This window comes from Cygnus atratus, chromosome 7 (assembly GCF_013377495.2).
Source record: "Cygnus atratus isolate AKBS03 ecotype Queensland, Australia chromosome 7, CAtr_DNAZoo_HiC_assembly, whole genome shotgun sequence".
Classification (NCBI taxonomy): Eukaryota; Metazoa; Chordata; class Aves; order Anseriformes; family Anatidae; genus Cygnus; species Cygnus atratus.
This window is the reverse complement of record NC_066368.1, coordinates 34019655-34042162: the sequence shown is the minus strand read 5'-3', so window position 1 is coordinate 34042162 and position 22508 is coordinate 34019655. Positions and strand designations below refer to the sequence as shown.

The window sequence follows — 22508 nt, the reverse complement described above, 5'->3', positions numbered from 1 at the left end:
GAGTATGGAGACCGATGGACCTCTGGAAGAAAACTGTCTCAGGAAGGAAGTAAGGAGGGCTTAAGGGATGCTTTCACGGGAACAAGAGAATTGAACCTCAGAAGACTGCAAGTGTAAGTGCATGGAGACATCCTGATCTGCAGGATTTGGATATGGTATTTTGTGGCTCAATTTTTTTCCAAAAAAATTGAGATCTGAGTTGGAGTTGCTAACTGTATTTATGTTTCAGATGTCCATAAGGGAAGTGGTAAGGAGTTTTTGCTGACTTGTCACACTGTATGCTATCTGAACTGCTGGGTTTGCACTGAGCAGGATCTTCGTACTTCCTTCGTAGTGGTTTCACTCAGTGGAAGGACAGTAACCCCAGTTGTTCTTAGTGGGCAGAAAAGAAATTCGATGAGGAGTTTAATGTAACTGCAAGACCAAGCTGCTAAACTCTGACAGGAGTGGACCCAGGCTTGCAGTCATCTTAAGTGGTGACTGAGGGGTTACAGTGGGTTTTGAATGCTATTACTGGATACATGATTTTTTGGAAACAAATCTTGATATTTGCAACTCACTAGGAGCCGCTAAACAATGGAGCCTTTTTTGTTTAATAACACAGCTCATCCAGATGTCAATAATTAGGTAAAACAGTGTATCATCTTGATTGCCTAGTGGTTGGTAATCAGTACAGAGCTAAAGGCTGCTTTATAAACAGCAGTTGGTATATCATAGGCTGCCTTTGCACGAGCTGTGAGCTGCTTAGCAGAAAGGATGCACGAGGATGGCTAAGCAGCCATCCGCCAGCAAATTAGAAGCGCAAGCGTTATGTTAGGCAAGGTGAGGAGAGGTGGTGGCCTGTCTGTTCCTGGGAATTCATTACATGCCTGCATGTCCCTAGAAGGGTGATAAGGAAGATGTGTGTGAGAGATTTGCAATTCTGTTTTCCTTCAAAGTTGTAAATCAGTAGCACTCTGCTCTATTAAGGCTATACCAGGGCAAGCAGGAATGCGCTAATGGTCTTGCCCAGTGAAATGTTCTTTGTGCGCTCTTTAAAAATTTGCACTAGAATAAACTCTCTGATAAGGAAAAAGAGCCTAAGTAATCTCAGGGTCCTGTAAGCTTTTTAATAATTAAAGGTGGTAATATATCACGATGGACTTGTAGGCTTGTTTTCTTTCAGGATATTCATCTAAGTGAGCTTTTGTAATTTGGCTTTGTGTTTGGCTAAGAGAGATGTATTGAAGAAAACACTAGCCTCACAATATACTTCATACAGATACTTTTATGTACCCGTGTGATTGGACTAATTGAGCAGTTCATAATTTTTGTGTATATATTCCCATAACACCCCAGGAAAATGTGTTATCCCTATTCCACTGCTGTTAAACAAATGCATAGAAAGGCTATATGGGTTGCCCAGGCTTACACAGGAGGAATTATGGAGTTGAATACAGCTTCGTTAGTCTCTTGGCTAGGGTTCCAAATAATAGATAAATTCTTCCCATTTTATTGTGTATGAAAATTATGTATGTGTGCACATGTTAGTGTAGGGAAGGAGGCTTACACAAATTACTGAATATATTATGTAAAATACCTATGTCTTACAAAACTCAAGCCTCTGTAAAGGTCTCCTCACCATGTTTATTTTTGGCTATTCTTGGAAGTGAGTGTATTAGATTTTACTAACGAGCATGTAGAATTTACAATAAAACATACAGGTCGTACATTAATTATGGAAGAAACTTTACTCTTCCTTTTTGTAGTGAAAAATCAAGGATCATATAACAATTAAGGATTTTTTTTGTTGTTGTTTTTCAGATTGTGTAGGATTAAAAATAATGTTTCATAGCATTAACACACTTTCCAAAAGTGTCAAGGAAATACAAAATTTAAATAAAATTTAATAAAAAAAAATAATGTTTTAAAAAATGATGCAGTATAAAGAGTCTGTATTCCTCCAAGTCAGTGAAGACTCTGGTTTCTTAGGAACTGATCTAGACTCACTTTATAATCAATGGACAGAAATAGACATCTCCAGAGAGCAATTTGTCCCACCTATTTTGACATCTGTCTTAGCAAGGGACAAATTGCCCTCTGGAAGTACCTGTCTCCATTGACTATTGAAGGAACCTGGATGATGAGCTTAGACTAAAGACCTTCTATTAGATAGCCTTTTTAGGTCTTTTTGCTAGGGTAGAAGAAAAATCACTAGCAAAACCAAAAATTTCTTGTGTGTAGTGGTGTTTTCTTTTCTCTGCAGAAATCTCAACCTAACAGGATGAGTCAACCATATTCTGTTGAAATGTGTTTTGTTTTGTTTTGTTGTTAAAAAATTTTACTTGTTCTTACCATGTTTTTTACACCACCATATAGAAATGGAAGACTGGTACTTTCTACTGTGAATGAAAACGTTAAGGAGAATTTGAGCTTCTGATTTATTAGTTTGTTAATTGTTGTTGGATTTTAGGTATATCATCATATATTTAAAAATGCTTTGGGATTCTATAAAATAATGAAATAAAAAGGGTGTCTATTCCATGACACATGCTTTCTAACAATATATGGATAAGATACCTGTTCCAAAACAGATGCAGCCAAAGATGATAGTAAATCTGTACGATCTATAACCCAGTCCCTACAGACTTAAATTAATTACACAGCTCAACAAATACTAACCTTACATACAAAGTTAAATGTCTTCTGGCTGTTTCTGAAGGAAGAGCAAATGCTTTTCATTTTTCTTAGCTGTTGTGGTACTTGTGTATAATTTTGAAAGTAAAATTACTTTTTCCACTTATTTGTCTTTTTCCTTCTATATTGGACAAAATATTTATTGTTTCCTTTTTCTAGTAGAGCTTGAAATTAATTTTTTAACTACATTTCTTCGTGCAAAATCCATGACCACAATGCTTAAAGAAAGCGAACTATTTATTTTTAGTTGAGGCTACAAAGCACGTAAAGGTTTTTGCCTACATTTCAGGTTTGTTTTTTAAAAAACCATGGGTGCATATGCATTTTCTTTAATTGCTGTTCTAAAAAGTTTTAAGTAGCCTGATCAAACCTTACGTAATTATATACAGTGCTCAAATTGCTGTAGTGTGAAGCAGTATGCCATTTTGTTATTTATAAATCTTCAGTAGTACCATATCGTTAATTTATTTGTTCCCTAGAACTTGAATTACTCTGTGTGCATTATATTTATTTTTTAAGGTCCCTATGATGTCTTATTGACAAAACCGTAAGAACTGTAAGGACCGAAAATGCTCTTAGTAGTATAACTGTCGTAATTCTCACATAAATTACATATTCTCTGTTTTTCCCAAATTACTTGCATAGCCCATGAGACAGAATTCCAGGAGCACTACAAACTCCTGGATTTGTTGGTGCATACTTCCCGATATAAAGACAGTGAAGTCAAAACATGGTTGACAACTCTTCATGATACATCTTGGTTTTGCAGTTATCAGTTGTTAAATCAGCCTTTCTTGTGTGTGTAAGTAAATGAAAATAACTGCAACATTCATAAAACTAATATGCCCTGAAAAAATATAGACTCTTTGTGCAGTAATTTTTTTATTTGTATCTTTAAGTTACTGAGCTGATCTTTTTTGATTTTTTTTGTGATCTTCATCATGTGTTTTATGGTGTTAGTTTTAGGAGGAAATACTGCGAACTGTTGACTTTTAAACATTGCACAAAGAGAATCCTTTTGCATCACAGTGATAGCTAGTGGAAGGAACGAAGAAGATTGTGATTTGTGAAGAACTGGAGTTGCAAAACAGCAATTCATGATATTAATTCTGGAATTACTTTGGGGAGGGGGGGAGTTGAAAGCTGAAAAGCAGTTCTTCATGACTAAGAGCACCTTTGTAAAAATTTGGTTCTGTATTTCTATTGATCAGAGTAAGTTGGAGAGTTCCAGTGACAATTAAACATGGGATAGAGAGACAGCTTTATGGTATTGTGCCAAATTCATTTTTCACTGAAAATCATTATCTTAAAAATAAATATTTACATTTATGTTCAGTTCTTCTGTGAGAAACATAGAGCTGTAACAACAGGCTTATTTTGAGACCTGTGCAAACAGGAATTGCATTTTCCTGCAAATTTTGGTCAGAAACCAGCAGTAAATTATCTGGTTATGGGTACTTTATGCAAAGCATCAATAATTAAGAATTATAAAAGCCTGTAGCCTTTGCCTTTGATTGTGATTCATACTACTGGATGTCTCCTTGTTTAGGTTTTCAGGCTGAAAAATCTTAAAGAAACCTGATTCCAGAAAGCAGAGAACACATGTCTTTTAAGGATGGGTCGTGGCAAGAAGTATCAAATCTGGATGCTTGAAATCAGTCAATGATTCTGCTATTTTATCCAGGTCTGAGGAACAGGAAGATGTATTCTTGGTTTTAGAAAATATATTTTACCCTCCTAAAATTTCTACAACTTTTTTAACCAAGAAAAGTTTATGAATAATTGTTAGAACCATGTTGAGCGCTTTTGTAGGCTCCCTTAAGTGCAAACAATCTTTTTTGGTTAATATTTTGAATATTTGTTGCAAAAATGTAAATTACTAAAATACTCTGCATCAGGTCTTCCATTTAGCATTATCCTTTCACACTGCGGAGTAAACTAATGAATTGCAGCATGATTACATAGCACATAATTAACTTTGTAATTAATATGCAACTGCCACTTAAACTAAAGTACTGCTTATAAAGATGTACGGCAACAGTAAATCACAGGTCAGAAGTAGCACTTTGGAATTTTCTAAAGAATGAGAGTAAATGCAGAATCACTTACAGCAGCAGAGTAAGTTAATTAAAAAACAGATTAATTGTGAATGTCCTGTTTAATTTTAAATACCTTGGCTATTTCTTTTCCCTGAAGAAAGAACAAGTTTAAAGCCTAACTCATTCATTGTTTTCTTATATGACTTATTTAAAAAGGAGCAGTTGTTTAGCTTTAAACTGCCCTGGTTGTGATTAGGAATTGGTTAGTATTCCTTCTCTGCCTTGCTCTCTATAAGGGTAGGATAAAAACAGCTGATTTTTACTTTGTATTAATTCCAGCTTTCTGCTCTAGTCCATTTCTTCATATCAATCCAGTGAAACAAAGTGAGCCTTTGTCCTGCTGGTTTGTTTTTGAGGAAGATGAGAATTTGTGCTGTGCTACCAAAACCAATTAAGAATGAGGCATAAGCAAGTGATGGGAACTTTTAAGCATCTTCAAGGTCTGATTTCATGAAGTATCATATAACATTAATACATACACTTTCTTTAACAGCCCTGCCAAATATGTGTTGGTGGGGACATTAGCATAGAATAACAACTGATGAAATTGGTTCCTGCCTTCAGGTGACATTCACAGAAGGCATTTCAGGTACCGACTGACCTGAAAGTCTCTCCTTTCTGTATTGTGCCAGCCTGGAAGTAGAAATGGGCACTTTTGGGAAAGATCTATACCCAGAGGCCATGAAAGGCTGGGTATTAGAGCTCTTTTTTCTGACAGTCTGAAGGTAATGAAATACACCAACTAGACTGTGTAAGTGTATCAGATGCTGTTGTGTGTTATTCAGAGCTTCAGAATAGTTTCCTTCAACTGCTTGATCCGCTTTTGGGTGTATCCTGCTTATTGTCTGGTTAAACGAAATAAAGCAGGGTATACATCACAGTCACCAGGAAACGGCTACCCTGAAAATATAATGCATCTTCTAAGTGAATTAATGTTTTGTTAATGTCTCTTTGGTGAACCCAACTAATTTTTTTTTTCCGTTCAGCAATACAAAACAGTTCAGGTCCCACAGAATTCCCAAGCACTTTGTGTATTCACTCTCTATTCATGGTACTCAGTATATTGGTTGTTGCTTCCTCCATGTTCTGCTTTTTTTTTTTTTTTTTTAATGGCTAGCTTAAAAACTTCTGACCTGGAACAGAGTGATGGATGCTTCACAGTTGCTCTTCATTTTGGATAAGTAATCATTCAGGCATAATTATGTGCATCTCTTAGTACTCATGAAAACCTTCTGGCTGCTTAAATAGCTGGGAGGAATATACATTGCCACTGCAAATCCTTCAGAACTGGCTTCTGCTTGTATTGTGGTGTTTTGTGTTTTAGAGGGGAAAACATAGAAGAAGAAAAATTAATACTCCAGCAAAATTTGTTTTCTGTTTGCTGATTTTGTTTTTTCTTCATTGGTCAGCTGCTCAACAGGTTAATTAATACAAAAATGGATGGGTAAAAATAAGTATCCTGAGTTATGCTCCAAGAAAAAAAAATACTGGAAGTAGGGTTTGAATTAGGCATCATGAAGGGAAGTAGACACTATGAATGGAGTCTTAAGTTAGTGGAAACTGTAAGGAGTTTTGTTACTTGAGTTTAATGTGAGAAACAGCTCAATTTTATAGTCATCTGACTTATGTTTTGGTGGCTGAATAGGGAAATGAGACTGTGTGGGAGGTGTCTTTCTGAAAATGATGTGCAGTGCCTTCTTGGAGGTTCAGTTCTAGGCAGTACGAACAGATGTTTCTGCACTAATCTCAAATGTCACATTTCATGCATAAACCCTGGGGGATAATAATATCAGGATTCCCTGAAAGTATCCCTGGAGTTTAGCTTAATATTCTCTCCTGGGGAAGAGTCCCACCTACGAACTTGACGAATACTTCCAGGCCTTCCCGAAGGCCTTCTCTCTAACGCTGATCTAAATAAGGCCAGGGGAGTTACGACAAAAGCAATAAATCGCAAAATAGCAGAGTTTTGTGGTGGCAAGTAAGAATCATATGTCCTAGAAAAGCGGTAATGGCCACAATATCAGTAAAATAGTGAGATAGTATTATATTGAAACTGGGGAGTCATCAACATCTGTTAGAGGGGCAATTCCCTACTTATGATTGAGTTGTAATAGTTGGAGAAAATGCAGATAATATAAAATATCAAGAAGTTAATTTCCTGTCTTGCAAACGTCAATCTTTCTATTTTAAATATTTTGGTGACTATTCAGGAAAACTTTTATTTAAAAATAAATAAATAAAAATCTACCGTTGTCCAAAAGTAGAGAACCTTGTGACGGATGCTTCGATAAACTTTATAACTGTAGAGGAATCCTCAGTTATGTTTTTAACATGTTAATATTTTTCTTTTCACTTGTAATAGTTAGAATATGTTGGAGTCAGAGGAAGAAAAACAGTGAGAAAATATTTCCTGCAGCCTCTGTTAGAACGAGTTGCTATCTAAACAGAAGATAAGGGAGGGAGTTGTGCTGCTGTCGTCTTCCATCCACGCAGATTTTTTTGTGCTGAGGTTATAATGTATGTTAACATTATGCTACATGGACAGCTCTAGCCAATAGGTTAAAATTGTTAGGTAGTTTGTCTTTTTGACAGATCTTGTCTCCATGTCTAGCAATTTATGTGACCTTCCAACTTTGATATTTTCCTTGCAAGCGAGTGCCCGAAATGGCTGCCTTCCATGCGCCGTTCTTGCTGCTTGCTTGGAGGGACGAGGCTGGCCTTGCCCCGCTGAGACGTGGGTCCTCGTTGGTGCTAAAGAATGCTTTTTGTGTTGAGTGCTTTCCCTTTATAATTTAGTGCATGCTATTCATTGCTATTCATACCTGTTTGTTTGTTTTCTTTTTCCAGAAAAAAATAGGCCAAAACTAGGCATGTGGTGCATGATAGATGAATTAAACTGCAGAATACAAACCTTGTTTCTGAAACAGGTCTGTTAAATATCACTTCTGTGAATTTCTTTCATGCATACTGTAGCACTTAAGATTTGTTGTTCAGCCTTGCAAGAAAATGTTTACGTGCATTCTTATATAGAGATCGCTCCTTCCCCAGCATTTCATCCTGCTATGTCTGCACATGTGTGCATATGTATGTATTTGTGTGTGCTAATTTAATCAAAGGCTTATAAATAACAGCTCAGTTGGTTTCCACAAAAAGGGGCTCATTCAAAAAACGTTACGCCGGTGATTTATTTTCACAGGCCTGTTGGAAATCTTCCTGGAACGTTGCTGCTTAGCCCAGGCAGAGGTTTTCTTCAGGTAGCTGTGTAAAGCAGTGCAATTTGCATGCAGACCATTAAGAAAACAGGTGGGATTTATTAAAAGCACTTGCATTATGTTATTGAGGTTTAAAGAAACTTAAGTTGCAGGTAATACAAACTAATTCTTTCTATATACAGAAAATAAAACAAGGGGAAGAGAGTGAAGATTGTATTCTAAGAGGTGAGCCCTGATACGGTGAGCCTGCATGGGTGACAGCAATAAACTAACCTTTGGCCTAAATGGTGCTTGAGAGACTTGAATATAAGTGAGAAAAGTAATCAGATTGGCTTTAGTACTTTTTAGAGAATGATTCTCTATTCTTAACATCAGCTAGAAGAATAATATGACAACATAGTGTTGCTTTTAACGTTTTCTTATAATCGAGGAAGAACAGACATAGGTGTTAGGTCACTGTCTGATGCTTAAGTCAAGGGTTCAAAGTTGCCCATGCTGTCGCCTTGGACAAGCCACCTGGAGAACCTGCAGTGGGGCTCCTGCAGTGCTTCTCCGCTGTAGAAGAGGTTGGATGATCAAAACTGTAGTCAAGAGCAAGTTTGGCTCCCTAGACCAAGTCAAGATTTGAGTGAGGCATTTCCCCATTTAACGTTTCTGAAAAGCACACAGTTTTGTTGCTCAGCTTTACGAAGTGGTTGTGAAGATCACTGGTGATCATATGAGCAGGTACTGAACAGCAGATGTGTAAGTTGCTTTATATGAATAGACAGTGGAAATAAGTCACAACATTGCTAGATCATGACATGTGTGAACCCCTAGATTTTTTCAAGGCTATTGAAGGCAGTAAAAAATGTGTGTGCAAACTGGGTTCCTTCTCATGGAAAATGAAAAGGCAAAAAAGGTGCCAAAATGCAGCCACTCAGGGATGACAAAAATCAAGAGCTAAGGATAAGAAGGGAGAAGTTGAGCAGAAACAGTTTTGTTCTGTGCATGTTTTGAAATTGTCACAGCAACTTGTCTCGCCTTGAGTTCATCAGAGTGAGAACGTGGCGTATCAGTCTGCCTTCAAAGTACAGCCACAGTTGTACTGTGCATCTTTGAAAGGGGAGTCTTGTTTCCCTTTTGGAAGAGCTGCGCGTTGTTTCAAATAAGACGTTGCACCTCCTCGTGCCTGCTGAAGGCTTTGCTGCACTGCTCTGCCAGCTCTGTATGCATGTCACCAGCACGTCATGTTTGATCAGAATGAAAGTAGCTCCAGAGTACGTCTAATCAGGCAGGGGTTCAGAAAAATTTGAAGGCTATAAAGTTGACCTCTGGAGTGTGTAGCGTTGCCACTGGGAACAAAAAAGAAAAGTGTGTAGCTTTTTGAGGTCTGCTACGCCATGCCATAATAAGCATTTGAACAAAAAATAAAGAAGGATATGAGTAGAAGAAAAGAAAATGCCATCTGGACTTAAACTACTTTAATCCAGATGTCATCTGGATGCATAGTGTAAGTTTATCAGGTTAATTTAATTCGGTATCTGGAAGTGTAGCTGAATGTTAGAATTTGTCCTGAAATTCCAGGAAGAGTGATATATATAAGATGTTTTATCCTTATGTTGCAGTAGTACTTATACCGAAGATTTTATTTTATCGCTTCTCATTGTTTATGCTAAATTAGCATGTTGTACCCCGGTTTGCATTGTGATTTGTGCGTTAGACACTGTATGTGCATTTGGTGGAGATAGCATCTACCCTGAGGAGCTCTCGATGTAATTGGAAAGCCAAAGGAGCTGGAGAAGTGAAGCGCTGGGAGGTTGTTAGTCAGGAGGAGAGCTCAGGTCTCTCTCTTCGCAGGGCTGGCTTTACCCTGAGGTTATGGGAAAAAGCTTCTGGGCAGATACCTTGTAATAATGATGTGGTATGAAAAACACAAGACAGTCTAGGTATCTTAATTTATGGACCACACTGTAAATAATTCATTAGGAACAGTATTTCTGTTTACATTGTCTGTAATAAAGATGGGAAGTCAGCATGCTTCAGTTCATTCAGGACGATTTTCACTGGCAAGGGTTTTGAAGCTCGCTCCCTGGCTTGTTCCAGTGGAAATGGCAGTGGTGGTGCAAGGAAGCGTGCACTCCTCTCCTTAACAGGGCTACCACCTCGATTCCTAGCCTTTTCCTTCACGGTTTTTTTTGTTCAAGCCCAATTTAGCATTTGTATAGTTGCTGCTTTCAAACACTTGAGAGGATTTTGGAACACCTGCTTGGTGTCTGTGTTGTATTCTGCCAAATGCCGTTCTGGATTTGCTGACCTAGGGTGAGACCTAATGGAGGTATGGCTGACTGAGACTTGTGCTTTTAGAAGAAATGCTACTGAAATCTGTTCGTGATTATCCCAAGAGATTTGTGGACAGAGCGGGTGATACCTTTTAACAGGGAATCCATCAGACTTCTGAAAACTAAATTATCTGTTAAGATTCTTGTTAGAGTGAAACTTGTTGCTTAGTACACGTAAAATTCTCTTTATTTGTCTGTTGAGTAGGTCTGTGACACTGGCAATTCTCACAGACTAGTTTCTAGATATAAAGGTCATCCCAAGTGATAAGATAGTGAGAAACCAGAAGGCGACAGTGCCAGCGATCACTGGTGGTTCAGTGAAAATCTGTCCTGAGGGCAGCAGACTTTGCTCCGTAAAGCTCCTGCAGTGCTTTGTGATCTAGGTATCTAGGAGAGTGTCTACTTCACTGGAATTATGGGCACTTAGAAGAAAAGCAAAAACTATGTTACAGATAGTGAAACAGTAGGCATGTGTGCAGCTTTGACTTGCCTGGAGTGAAGGTGCTGCAGTTAGAACTACTTTTGGATTTGCACTGTTTTTAAATTAACTATGGGATGAGAAAAAATATTTCTGGAGTTCCTAAAAAAAGTTCCAGAGGCAATGAATCTGTCGTTTTGGTCACATTTTGGGTGCTTGAGTATTAACTGTTGAGATTAACATACATAGCAATCACATTTCAAGCCAATATTGTGTTCACACAGTGCTGCACCACAATGCACAAAAACCCTCTCCTTGAGGGATACAGTCATTTGTTTTGCATGTCCAGTCTAAATCGTTTTACTCAGACTGTCAGCAAGGTTTCTTATCATTTAGGAATTGGTAGAGACTTTAAATACTGGACATTTGTCTGCAGGGCAATTCAATAAAACCAAATATCTTGGGTTTTAATGCATTTTCTGCAGGTCCAGAAGGATGAGTATGGGATGGCTCTCAGATCAGCTGTCTTAAAATGAAGATAAAATAGAGTATAGAGCTCACCAAAACTGCAGTTTTGTTGTGTCTAGATACATGTCTGATATCTTCAGTTTAATTTTGCTTTTTTTAAAAAAAAAGTGTGCACACGCAGCACTAACTTGTCGTAATTCAACATAAGTTGAGAGTTTGAGAGAATCTGCATTTCAGTAAACTCTGAAAGCAGTGCAGAAAATATAATTCAGATGCCATCAAGTACTCTGTTTCTTTGGCTACAAAAAAATCACAGCCATCTAATTTCTACCTTCTTTCTTCAGCTATATTCAGCCCTTATAGGTTTTGCTGGTCCTCCTGGAATTTATCTTGCTTCTGTTCTGGGGAGTTGGGTAAATCTTTACTTAAATTTCATCAGAAGAGACCAGGATAATGGTAGATATCAAAGTTATTAGAGCCTGTGTCCCAAAGCAGCAGTTGAGTTGCTCTGTTCTCCGGAGACTTTGTTAATTGAGGTAATGCTTTTCTTCCTCCTCCTCTCCTTCCCTCTCCCTGAGTGAGTGTCTCCAAGAGTGATGCATTCCCTGGTGGCTTACCAGAAATTACTGGTCTTGGGAGCAGTTCTTTGGTTCTCACAGAGCTGAAGAAAAGGAGAATAAATCTTACGTTTATAGGCTATAAAGAGAAATTACAGACTACTTTAATTGATTATATATGCATTCTTCACAATGCTAATCGTGCTGAAAAAAAAGTTCGAATCTGTCCTCATTCCTGTGTTGGGTGCAATGCAGTTTGGGGTTGGGGGATTGTTATGTTCTTCCTGAAGCCACCAAGTCACGGGGAATTTAGCTCATGAGGATGCTGTATTGCAAGGAGAAATCGGCAGGTTCCTTCAAATGCTGCAGTTCAACTTCCAAAACATGCCTAGTTTCATCAGATAAGGAAGAGGGCATTCAGTGTCAGAATGCAAATCCTTCTCATTTCTAATTCACAGTGGATTTGAAATGTTTCTTGCTAGGAGCTTTTCTTTGGGGTGGCCCAAGAGGTTTTGACCTAGGTTTGTTATATAGCAGCTGTCTGGTTCAAGAGAGATGTTATCAGAGCATGGCAAATACAAAATAGCATCTTCACTTTCTGATACTTTATTGTTAAATTGATAAAAAATATTTGCTGCTAGTGCCATCTCCCCTCCATCTTTCTTTTTCTCCTGAGATCATCTGTTTACAAATTTGGTTGTTCCTGTTTCCTCTGGACCTTTAGAAAATATTTATTAGTTTGTCTTCTATAGCTCATCTTGCAGTTTTGAAGCAAGTGACTCGGATGAACGTGTCTAAACCATTTAGCTTTCTTTTGTAGCTGATTATTGTCCGGCAAGACCAGGAAAAGGTTTGTAGTTCGTACGCATTCTTTGTAGACAACTCTGTGTGCTCAGCCCTGAAGATGCATGTAAGCCAGGTAATGCTAAGAACACCTCGCGCCTCTCGCAGCATTCTGTAAGCAAACACAAAGAATTTCCCACAAATACATTACGCCTTACAACGGAACCTCTGAAAGGAGCATGCTTCTGTTAGGTAAATAAGTGCACATCACATGCCAGAATGCAAATCCTTTTCAGTTCTTATGCTCACCTGATTTCCTCTGCACTGAGCCCAAAGGGTGAGGAAGAGATGTTAGATTCCCTCTCATTTTAGGAATTTGCAGCTTTTCCATGAGACTTTTTTTTTTTTTTTTTTTGCAGCAGTGTTATTTGAGTGACCAGGGTTATGAAATGATTGGAGTGCAACACAGCAAGCTTTTAGGGATGCCTCATTTGCTTGTAGCTGTCCTGATGAGGATTAGCGTTTCTTACCTGCAAGCTACAGTACATTTAATAAACCCCTGCATCAGTGGATGCTGCTGTGGAGCTGTCAGTGTTTGTTCTCGCAGATCGGTGTTGGAGTGTGCAAAGCTTCCGAGAGCACCACCGTGGCTCTGGCAGCCCTGGCTCTCCAGGAGCGCACTTCCCAGCACTTGTCCCTTTAATTTTGTGTTATTACCTCTTGCTGTTATAAACTGCGGTGTGCCTTTCCCTCCTTGCTCTCCCTATAGATAACGAGCTGACAGAGCTGGGCGGGATGCAGGGAAACTAACCGTGTAATACACGTATGCAGCAGGGCGATTACCCGGACCTGGGAGCAGCACAGATGCTCTCCGGGGTCTGCAGAAACCAGTCATTTCGGCTGGAGGGGCGGGCTGCCAGCACAGGGGAGGATGGTTCCTGTGCCTTCTGCTGAGCGCTGGCTGCCAACCAACTTGCCCAGACCCGAGGGAGCGCTCTACTGAGCCAGAGATGCAAAATCATTACGTGCCTGCGGTCCTGCTCTTGGAGGCTTATTTTTATTTTTGTACTTTCTGTACAGGTCTTATGACAGCGCTGCGTGCGCTTCCAGCCAGCCCTGCCACCTTGGCTTTTGTAATCAGGCTGCAGATGTGCTTCATGATTGAACAACTTCTGCGCACCGCCGCTCCTCCTCCCAGAGGAGTCCAGCAGGCTTGCTTATGCAAGCTGTCATGCTGCCTTTTTTTTTCTTTTTCGAAAGCATGTGTGGGTTAGCTTTTGTGTGTTTCTGGCTGGCTGTTCATGCCTGCATATAACGGGCTGCGTATCTAAAACCGTTCCCAAGCGCACGGCTGTGGAAAAAGCCTCCTTAAAGCCAGGCACACTGGCAGCGCTCGCAGCCCCAGCCACCATCAGTTCCAAGACCCCGCTCCCACCTCGCTGAAGCCGTGCCCGCTGGCGGCGTGCGCACGCAGGCACACACCACACTCGCCTTCCCTCGCTCAGTCAAAGATGATAGAAAGTCTTCTGGGGATTATTGCACATTTGTAGAGCAACAATGGAGAGCAGCACAGCACAAATATCTATTCTTCATCACCCAGCGTAACAAACGTTGCTTTGTCTCACATCTGGCCCCTTTTAATAGCTCAAAGCTGATAGCAGTAGCTGTTTAGCAGCTTCTGGTAAATAAAGCTTTATGAAAACGACTTCCTTTTTCAAGTGTTTAATGATTAAAATGGCCTTTCACCTGACATTTTATGCGCTGCTTTTTTTCAGTATTATTATTTTTCCCAGGTACTGTGTCTAGCAGGGGAAATAAACAGTTGTCGGGGATGAATATTAAACTTTTTGCAGTTTTATTCCTGAAAGGAAACTAGCATTTAAGAGGCTCTTTGCAAATGAGTCTCTGCCAAGGCAGGCTCAAGCCAAGGATGCTTCCTGCAACGCGAGGCCATCGGTGCGTGACTCCGTGCTGGCGTAAGTGTGGCGAGCTGCGTGGCACCTCGGTATCGTGGGGTCTGCCCATTCCGTGGTGTTTTTTTTGGCTTTTCGCATTCATGGGGGGCGTGCAGGGGGTCGCGACGTGGCCCCCGCCCGCCCGGGAGGTGTCACGGCCGCTGTCGCCCCCTGTCGGCAGGACGTGGGGCTCCGGCCCCTGGCCGCCCCCTACAACATTTTTTTTCCTATTAGGTTTTCTTGCTCCTCTTCCTTTGAGTGGTTCCAAATGGCTCCAAGTGAGATCCTGTTAATCACAGGGCGGCTGCCAGTGTGCTTGACCCGCATAAAAATTAAAACCCAGTCACTCGGTGCTGTTCCTTGGGTGCCGTGGTGCTCAGCCACCGCGCGTCTCCCACCACTGCTGTGCTCCCTGCCCAGCACATCTCCTGCGGAATGTCTTCCCTTACCTCTCTGAAAGGGAAAAATCAATACAAGGCACAAAATGAATGCACATGTTGTTTGTTTCCTTTTGCTTTTACTCTTCATAGTTCCTCAGCAATTTTAAAAGGACTATTTTGGGAATCATTTTTCATAGCGAACACTTTGTTCATCTCGCTGTTTCCAAATCTAAAAGTAGCACGTGATGTGCCGAAGGGATTCCAGTCAGCTGTCACTTAATGACATACGCCTTTAAGTAGCCCAGTGGCATATGGTTATTAACCACCAGACACACTAGCGTGTTCTTGGCTTTCCAATTGGGCTCTCCAGCACTCTCAAAATGGCTTTGTGGTGGCAAGGATTTGCTAAGCTTGTTCAGTAAGGTCTCAATTTGTCAAGAAGTTGCACTCTTGCTCAGGACAGCAGATGACAAGTCCTCTGCCCGCTCCTCTGCTTCGGGGGACAGAGGGAAGCAAAGGGCAGGCGAGAGGGGGAGCAGCCTTGCTGCTGCTTGTTGTCAGGTGTGTTCCTCTGAGCATCCAAACCCAGAACTAAAACCATATTTACTTTCAAGTTGTGGTGTGTTTTCTGTAACGTCAGCTCTTTGAAACAGTGCTGAAATGTTGGATTTTTTTTGAAGGGCTGGTAGAGAACATGTTTTACTAAATTGCTCTTCACAGACGTGTTACTGGAAGTCCAGTTTCTGGCAGAGTATTTGCAAAGTTGTAGCTTGAGATTTCAACCAACACAACATAGCAGAAGCTTGTGAAATTCCCTTTCAGCCACTACATGATTTCATTCCTTTTTAATATTGGAGAGTGCTTTGTAGTAATGGTTTGACAAAAAAAAAAAAAAAAGGATTCCATACACTTAGGGTTAAAAAAATGTCTAACAGGTCGATACATCTGTTCCTTAAAAAAAACACATTCTCCATTTTTGAGACATCATAAATATGTAAATGAGGGCTCTTTAATTACTGCCTGGGGCTATAAACTCACATGCTAGAGGGGAGGGAAGAAGGAAGGCAAAGAATAATTCACTTTTTTTTTTTTTTTTTTTTTTTAAGAGCGGGGGAGATTGGGTCTTTCCCTCAGAAAAGACAGCAGAAGAATGGGGCTTTTTATTGCTGAATAACCAGAAGGTGCTGGGAACACTTCTTTTTTGTTTATCCTTTTGGATGGAGTTAGCATATAAAACAGTAGTGGATGACCTTTCTGGCTGATGTGTGCACGAAACAGAGGGGATTTGTTACGAAGCACCCTGTACAATTCCCTTCTCTATCCCGTTCTGTCAGAGCCCTTAATCCCGATCAGCAACATCCCCTGCTGTCCCTTGAGCCACTTGCTGTGTCTGAATCTTAGCGTGCTTTCTAACGCCGATGCACCAGAGGTGAGCAGGAGAGCTGGCAAAGTCATTTTCACTTGTGACCTGATAAGCGCTCGGCACTTAGCTGAGTGCCAGTCTGCTCTTATTCTGCCCTGCCGGCCTTTCTGTATCTTAAGCACCATTATTTTCGAGTAAGGTGATCTTGCTGCTACTTTCAAAACAGTATGAGATCAGCAGAAAAGGCACTTTGGAGATTTCAGGATGTGGATGTGCCCATGGGGATCTGGACCAGTGTGCGGTCGTATCGCTGTAGTAGGTGTAGCTACTGGAAATGTAATTGTGATGATATTTTTCTTTCAGGCAAAATGATCTGATCTGGTGTCAAAACACTTATTCTGCCATGGTAAAACTTAAGATCCATATGATAATTTTCACTTTCAATGCTTAATCTTTTAATTCTAGCTGAGGTCTATGAAAGAATAATTTCCAGATAATAATGGTTTCCCACTAATGAGGTCTGCTTTTATTATAGCAAAAATGCCTTAGACCCAGTATGGTCACTGTAAGGATTTTCCTATTTGATGCTCCTGTGATGTGTCTGAGAGAGTGGTAAAAATGAGTCTGGAGTGTATGAGGAGGGATCTTCCAAACGCAGAGTAAGTGCTCGTGTCATTGTGTGAGGTGAGCCCTCCTATGTACAGCTTGGGTTGTTTGGTTCAAGCCAACGTCCCCTGGCCAGGGGCATGGAGGGAACAGGGGTGTCTCTTTAGGAGAAGAGAGCAGATGAACAGGGCTGGTGACAGGGCTGTGGAGGGATGGGGGCTGCTTGGCAGCACAGGGCTGGGACAGGGGAGGAGGCACAGCCAGAGAGCACAAATGGTGTGAGAAGTGCGTGGTGGGATGGAAGTGAAATGCTTCAGGCTGCCAGGGGAAGGGTGAGTCAGAGAGCCCTTTCGGTGGGAGCCACCGGGTGTCAAAAGCAGAACTATTTTCAAGGCTGGATTTGATCAGCTTACAAAAGACACCGAGTGACCTGTCTGGAGGAGAGCGGGGGCTCCCCTTGGCCGTCAGGTGAGCTCGTTTGACAGTCTGTACCCTGCCCCTCCACAAATGACCTTCAGGAAACCTCTGCGTGTGGGAGACGTGACAATTTGGACAAATACAAGGGCAAGCTGCCATTCAGGTAGCTAACAGCAAGCCTCGTTTTTGCTTACAGTTAAGGCACAGAATCAGGGTATTATTTTACATACAGTCCATGAATCAGTGCATAAGATTGTTTGTTGGCGTGAGTGGCAGTACACAAAGGCAAGTCATGATCATTTCTTTGTGTAAAATCTCTCTGCAGTCTCCCAGCCCCAAAGTATTTTGCTGGGAACTCCAGAGGCAGCTCCTGATGTGATTAGCCCCATTTCTGAGCACTGCTGTATCTGGCTGTACTTGAGAATTGTGTTTTCTGGCAGTGTAGACTATGGCTATGTATCTGTTGCGTGGGATAGATGCTCTTTTCAACTTGGCTCCCTGTTTCTTTATGCGGCTGCATGTTAGTGAGGAGTTTATATTGATGATGCCAAAAAAATACAAAAATTGCATTACAAAGTCAACCAGAAATATGGTATTTTGCTTGTTGGTTCATTAAGCACAAGTACCCTGATTTGTTTATTTAAAAAAAAAAAAAAAGGAAAGAAAAAAAAAGCTTCAGTTTGCATTTCTTCAAATATGTCACCAAAAATCCTAGTGCATGTGTACATGTTTGTTTTCAACATGCTCTCCTCCATCTGTCCTGATGGTCAATTAAAATGCAGATAATGTGTCCCAGCTTGTAAGATGGATCACTGCTGAAGTGGTGTCATGTCTGGGCTAGCTTATCTCTTGATAAATACCTCTGCTGTCCACTGAGAGATTAAACTTCATGACTGCTGAGGTTTGTTTGGGGATATACAGGCAGATAAGACTGTCTTACTTGCTTTTAATAAAATATATCAATTTACATTTACTAAAGAACCTTTGGATGGTGCTTGCTATGGAGAAGGTGGCAGTGGCATAATCAAACGATAATAGTGGTATGTGAAACAGCCTTTACTGTTTCGTATGTATTACAGTTTATTGATAGGAGTGCTTTGCTGAACCCTCTTGTCTCTAGAGTGGGGAGATGAGGAGCCTGAGCTGCTGTTGTAAGACCTCATTTAGCTGTCTAGCAGAGAAGGTTTTTTTCCCTGAGTCTAATCCGGCAGGAGCCATGGAGGAGCGTTATCAGCGAGGCTCAGAAACGTGGCGTGCGTGGGACGCCGTGCCGCGGAGGCTGCCTGGCCATGGCAGCCGTGTGCTCGGGGTCTCCCAGCGGGAACGCGGCTCTCCTCCTTCGGTTGGTGCCGCAGGTGCTTGCTGTCAGGAGATGCTGCGTCACGAGAGGCGGCAGTGGCCAGCATTTCCGACGTGACATGGACCTGGAAAATTTGCTGTCTTCTCTTCTCAGAGGAGAGCTCTTTTGTGGCCAGTCCTCTGAATAACAAAACTGCTTGGTGCCCTTGGAGAGGCTCGTGAAGGAATGGTTCCTGCGTGAGCCCACCACCCTGCTTGTGCTAGCACGGAGTTGTAAATAAATACCGGGTTTGGATGAGTATTTGTGAATCGGTGCTCGCGGCTCGTTCTTGAGCAGGAGGATGCTTGGACTGTGCTGCTCTGTGGCAGTACAAGGATGTGGGCATTTGTAGGCAAAGCCTGGTTTCATGTTCCAGTGTGCAATATTTATTTGTTCATTTCCATTATAGATGCCATGAAAGTGATTGAAACAGGTGAGTATACATATGTATGTGTGAAGCATCTTTGTGCCCCTTACTGAGAAGTGAGTTCTAGGAAAAAGCACTTAAATCTGCTCAGCTTATTAAGTGCAGGCTGGAGTCCCATGTGATTCTGCCTAAAACATAAATAAATGGAAGTTACAGTGCAGAGGGTTTGGTAATATGAATTATGGACTGAAACTGGTGATTAGTTGTTGGCTTTTCTCTGTATGATCTGCTGTTGCACCGCTATAGAAAAAGACAGATTAAGGCCTGGGAGGGAAGGGGCGGTAAGGGCGCTCACTTACACTCGCTGCATTTCTGTGCATTGCTCCTGGTCCAAACTCAAGCAGGATTTCGTCCATCCCCACCTCTGGGGCAGCAGAGCTGAGCCCCGCGGCAAGGGTGAGGTGCTTGGCACGACGCCTGCACCCCGGCTTCCTCCCTGCCCTCGGGTATTGCTCCCAGCTCCAGTCACACATTATTACCCCGTTACCCCCACGTGTGAGCATGGGACATGGCGTGGTGAGGCACCTGGCTCGCTACGCTAGTCACTAGTGCTACTCTGACAGGGCCGGTCCTGACGGCCGGGTGCACACAGCGCTGTACTGCCCACAGGGCCGGCACAAGGAGCGCAGCTGGGGTCTGGGGGACCACGGGTGTGCTCTGCGGATCCTCCTAACTCCTTGCTGTCGCTCATCTGGTGATTTCCTACAGCTGTAGCAACACAAATTCAGACTTCTAATGCCACTCTGAGCCTTCATTTCCATTTTCTAGTTTGTTTGTTTTTTAAAGTCATAGAGAAGCTTTAATTTGCCCCAGGCTGCGCAGCTTTGTAGAGATGGGACTAAAGAACAGAGGACATGTTTATTCAGAAGTAGCAAGTAGCTTGTTCAGCTACAGATATGAGAAGAGCCCCGTTTTTTCAGAAGGCAGGAGCTGCTTAGCCCCTTGGTGGGAGATCCGGCCTCTCTCTCTCTCAGACGCGGGGTCCCGCTGGGAGGCTTGGCTGAGTCGTGAATCCCAGTCCTTCGCTCGCTGTTGCTGCAGTCATTTCACGGGGTCGTTAAATTGATCTACTGGTTTTAGTATCACAGGACAGTCCGAAGCGTACCTGTTGCTTTTTTTTTTTTTTTCAGTATACAAATCCAGAGCTTGCATATTATTTCAGGAAAAAAAAATGTTTTGTGTTCCTTTTGGCCTTATAATACTCTGCCATACCTGATTCATTTAGTAATGAATTTATGGGAGGTGTTTTCTCCTAGAGGAAAATTAGGAAGAATCCTAGTGTCTTTGGCCTTGCAAAACCTAGACAGTAATTATTATCATCATTATTGTTATTATTGCTGTTTTCGTCTTGCAGTGTGATCAGGAGTTTCTTGCAGGCAGCTTTGCTGCATTGCTTTAGTGCCATTTGTGTTGCAATTCTGTAACAGGGGCCTTGTTGGCACACGATCACCTGGAAGGTTGAATCTCCGGTAGATCTCAGGGTCACACTCACTGTAGAGCTGATAGAAGTGCACAGACTGTGCTCAGTGATCTTTATTGTCCTTTTTGTCTTGCAGATCGAGGGATTTTAATGGCTTTCAGGTAGAAGCCAAGTGGAGACAATCAAAATGAACTCTATGGACAGGCACATACAGCAGACCAATGACCGGCTGCAGTGCATAAAACAGGTAAGCTGAAGGTGGATATCATTACTGCTAGAGCATTGTGTATTGTATGGCAGGGTGTATTGAGCACTATGGTTTCCTGCTTCCTGATGAATATCCCGGCCCTTTTGTGGGGAGGAGACCTTGAAAGCTAAACTTTCTGTTTCACCTTCCTAAGGAACCATCAGCCTAGAGTTTCACTAACGCAGTAGAAAAATGTTCACAACCCATTTTTCCCCGGTTGCCTGAGCAGTTTTCTCTGGCCAGCTACTTTGGCCACGAAATACTTAGAAGCTAGAGTCCTGCTGTTTCAGTTTTATATTTGTATTAACCAAGTTAAAAATCTCCCTGACTACTTTTGCTTTGGGACGTGTGCATATTTTCTCTTGACCAACTGCAGCACTTCTCTGTTCATAGATTTCTGTGTGTGGTGGATGCAAACACCCTAAATCAAAGGAACTGGTTAAAAAAAAAAAAAAAAAAAGCATGGGAGTGGTATTGGCTCAGTATAGATTTCTAAACTTTTAATGTTTCCATCCTCTTAGCTGCAGCAGTTTCCATTATGTTTTGTCATGTTTGCCTACGTATTAGTAGAGGTTTATGGTATCTCAAACGTGTTCTAATGCAAAGAACAGAAAAAGTGTGTTTGTTTGCAAGTCTAGCCATAGATGCTGTGGCAGGATATGAAAAAAAGAACAGAGTTCATACTGAAAACAGCTGATTTTCTCTCCATGTTTCCTTTATATGAAAAGATTTTGGAATAAATCGAACAAAGCTAGTTCATAGGTCAGGGAGCAGAAATAGGAATCCATCCCCGCAGAACTGCTGGTCATAATCCAGCCTTGGCCTGGGTGTGTAGTGGCTATTTTTTTCCCCTATATCTCTGTCTCTCTCTCCCTCTCTCTCTCTCATTGCTCTGTGGTGAAAGTTAATGCATCTCATGGTTCTTCAGAGGCCTGAGGGAAATGAATTTGGGGATTTCATCCCAGTTCCTTATCAACTGTCTGGTTCAGAAAAAGCATGCCCTTGGCTGGCATAAATTGGTGCCCTTTTTGGCCATCCTACCCCAGAGGATGAAGAATGAAGTGACTTGCAGAACGATTTAACCTTCCAGCTGTAAGAACAAGCCTTCAGATCAAGTGGAGACAAATGGAAGATGTTGCTGAGTTCCATCTTCTAGAGCTGACAGTTTCTGTACATAGAGAATTTGTATTATTTTAATAAGATAAAAGAATATCAAATTACGTTTCTTACAGTATTAAAGAGATGTTTTTGGCTATGTAATGGATGCTCTGTCAGTTAAACAACTAACTTCATTTATACATAGTGCTGGTTTACCCAGACATCTAGGACATCCCTCTTTGAAGAGGAAGGCAAGGTTTTCCACCATTCATGGAACATTCTCAGTTTTGTTTGATTCTGTCTGGAAGTTCAGAGGCTTCTGGTGGAGAGCGCGCTCACAGTTGCACTGTTCTGCTAACAGCAGAGGGGAGGTATCCTGCCTGGCTGTGGCTGCAGCTTCAGGCCCTCTTTTCCTACAGAGGCCTGAATCTGTGAGTATCAGTGCTTTTATTTTCAACTCATGACAAAGTGTAGTTAAGGAATCCGGTGGCTGACCACCAAAAATATATGGCAGAAGCTTTTTTGTGTGAGTTGCAATACTTGAGGTTTTGTCTGAGAGGAATGACTGTTGTTTGCTTTTTTTTTTCCTTGAAAAATTTGGCATAAAGCTTCCTCCTTTTTTTTTTTTTTTTTAATATAGTTCCAAAATCTTGTACTGTTATCTTTGCTGTAGTGGAGGAAGGGACAGAAAATGACTCTGACTAGCTTTTTGGAGGAGACTC

At 41.4% G+C, this 22508-nt stretch overlaps 1 protein-coding gene across 25 annotated transcripts in view; it reads left to right on the top strand.

Annotated features, from left to right (window-relative positions):
• ZMIZ1 (zinc finger MIZ-type containing 1) overlaps nt 1-22508 on the top strand; it is a 347690-nt gene that overhangs the window by 166646 nt on the left and 158536 nt on the right. For all 25 annotated transcript variants that reach the window (XR_007708536.1, XM_050711824.1, XM_050711811.1 and 22 more), the window contains one exon: nt 20578-20688. Coding sequence is in view for 24 of the 25 variants with exons in the window: in XM_050711824.1 (XP_050567781.1) it covers nt 20629-20688 (60 nt within the window). In the remaining variant the exon portion in view is untranslated. The remainder of the gene's footprint in view (nt 1-20577; nt 20689-22508) is intronic.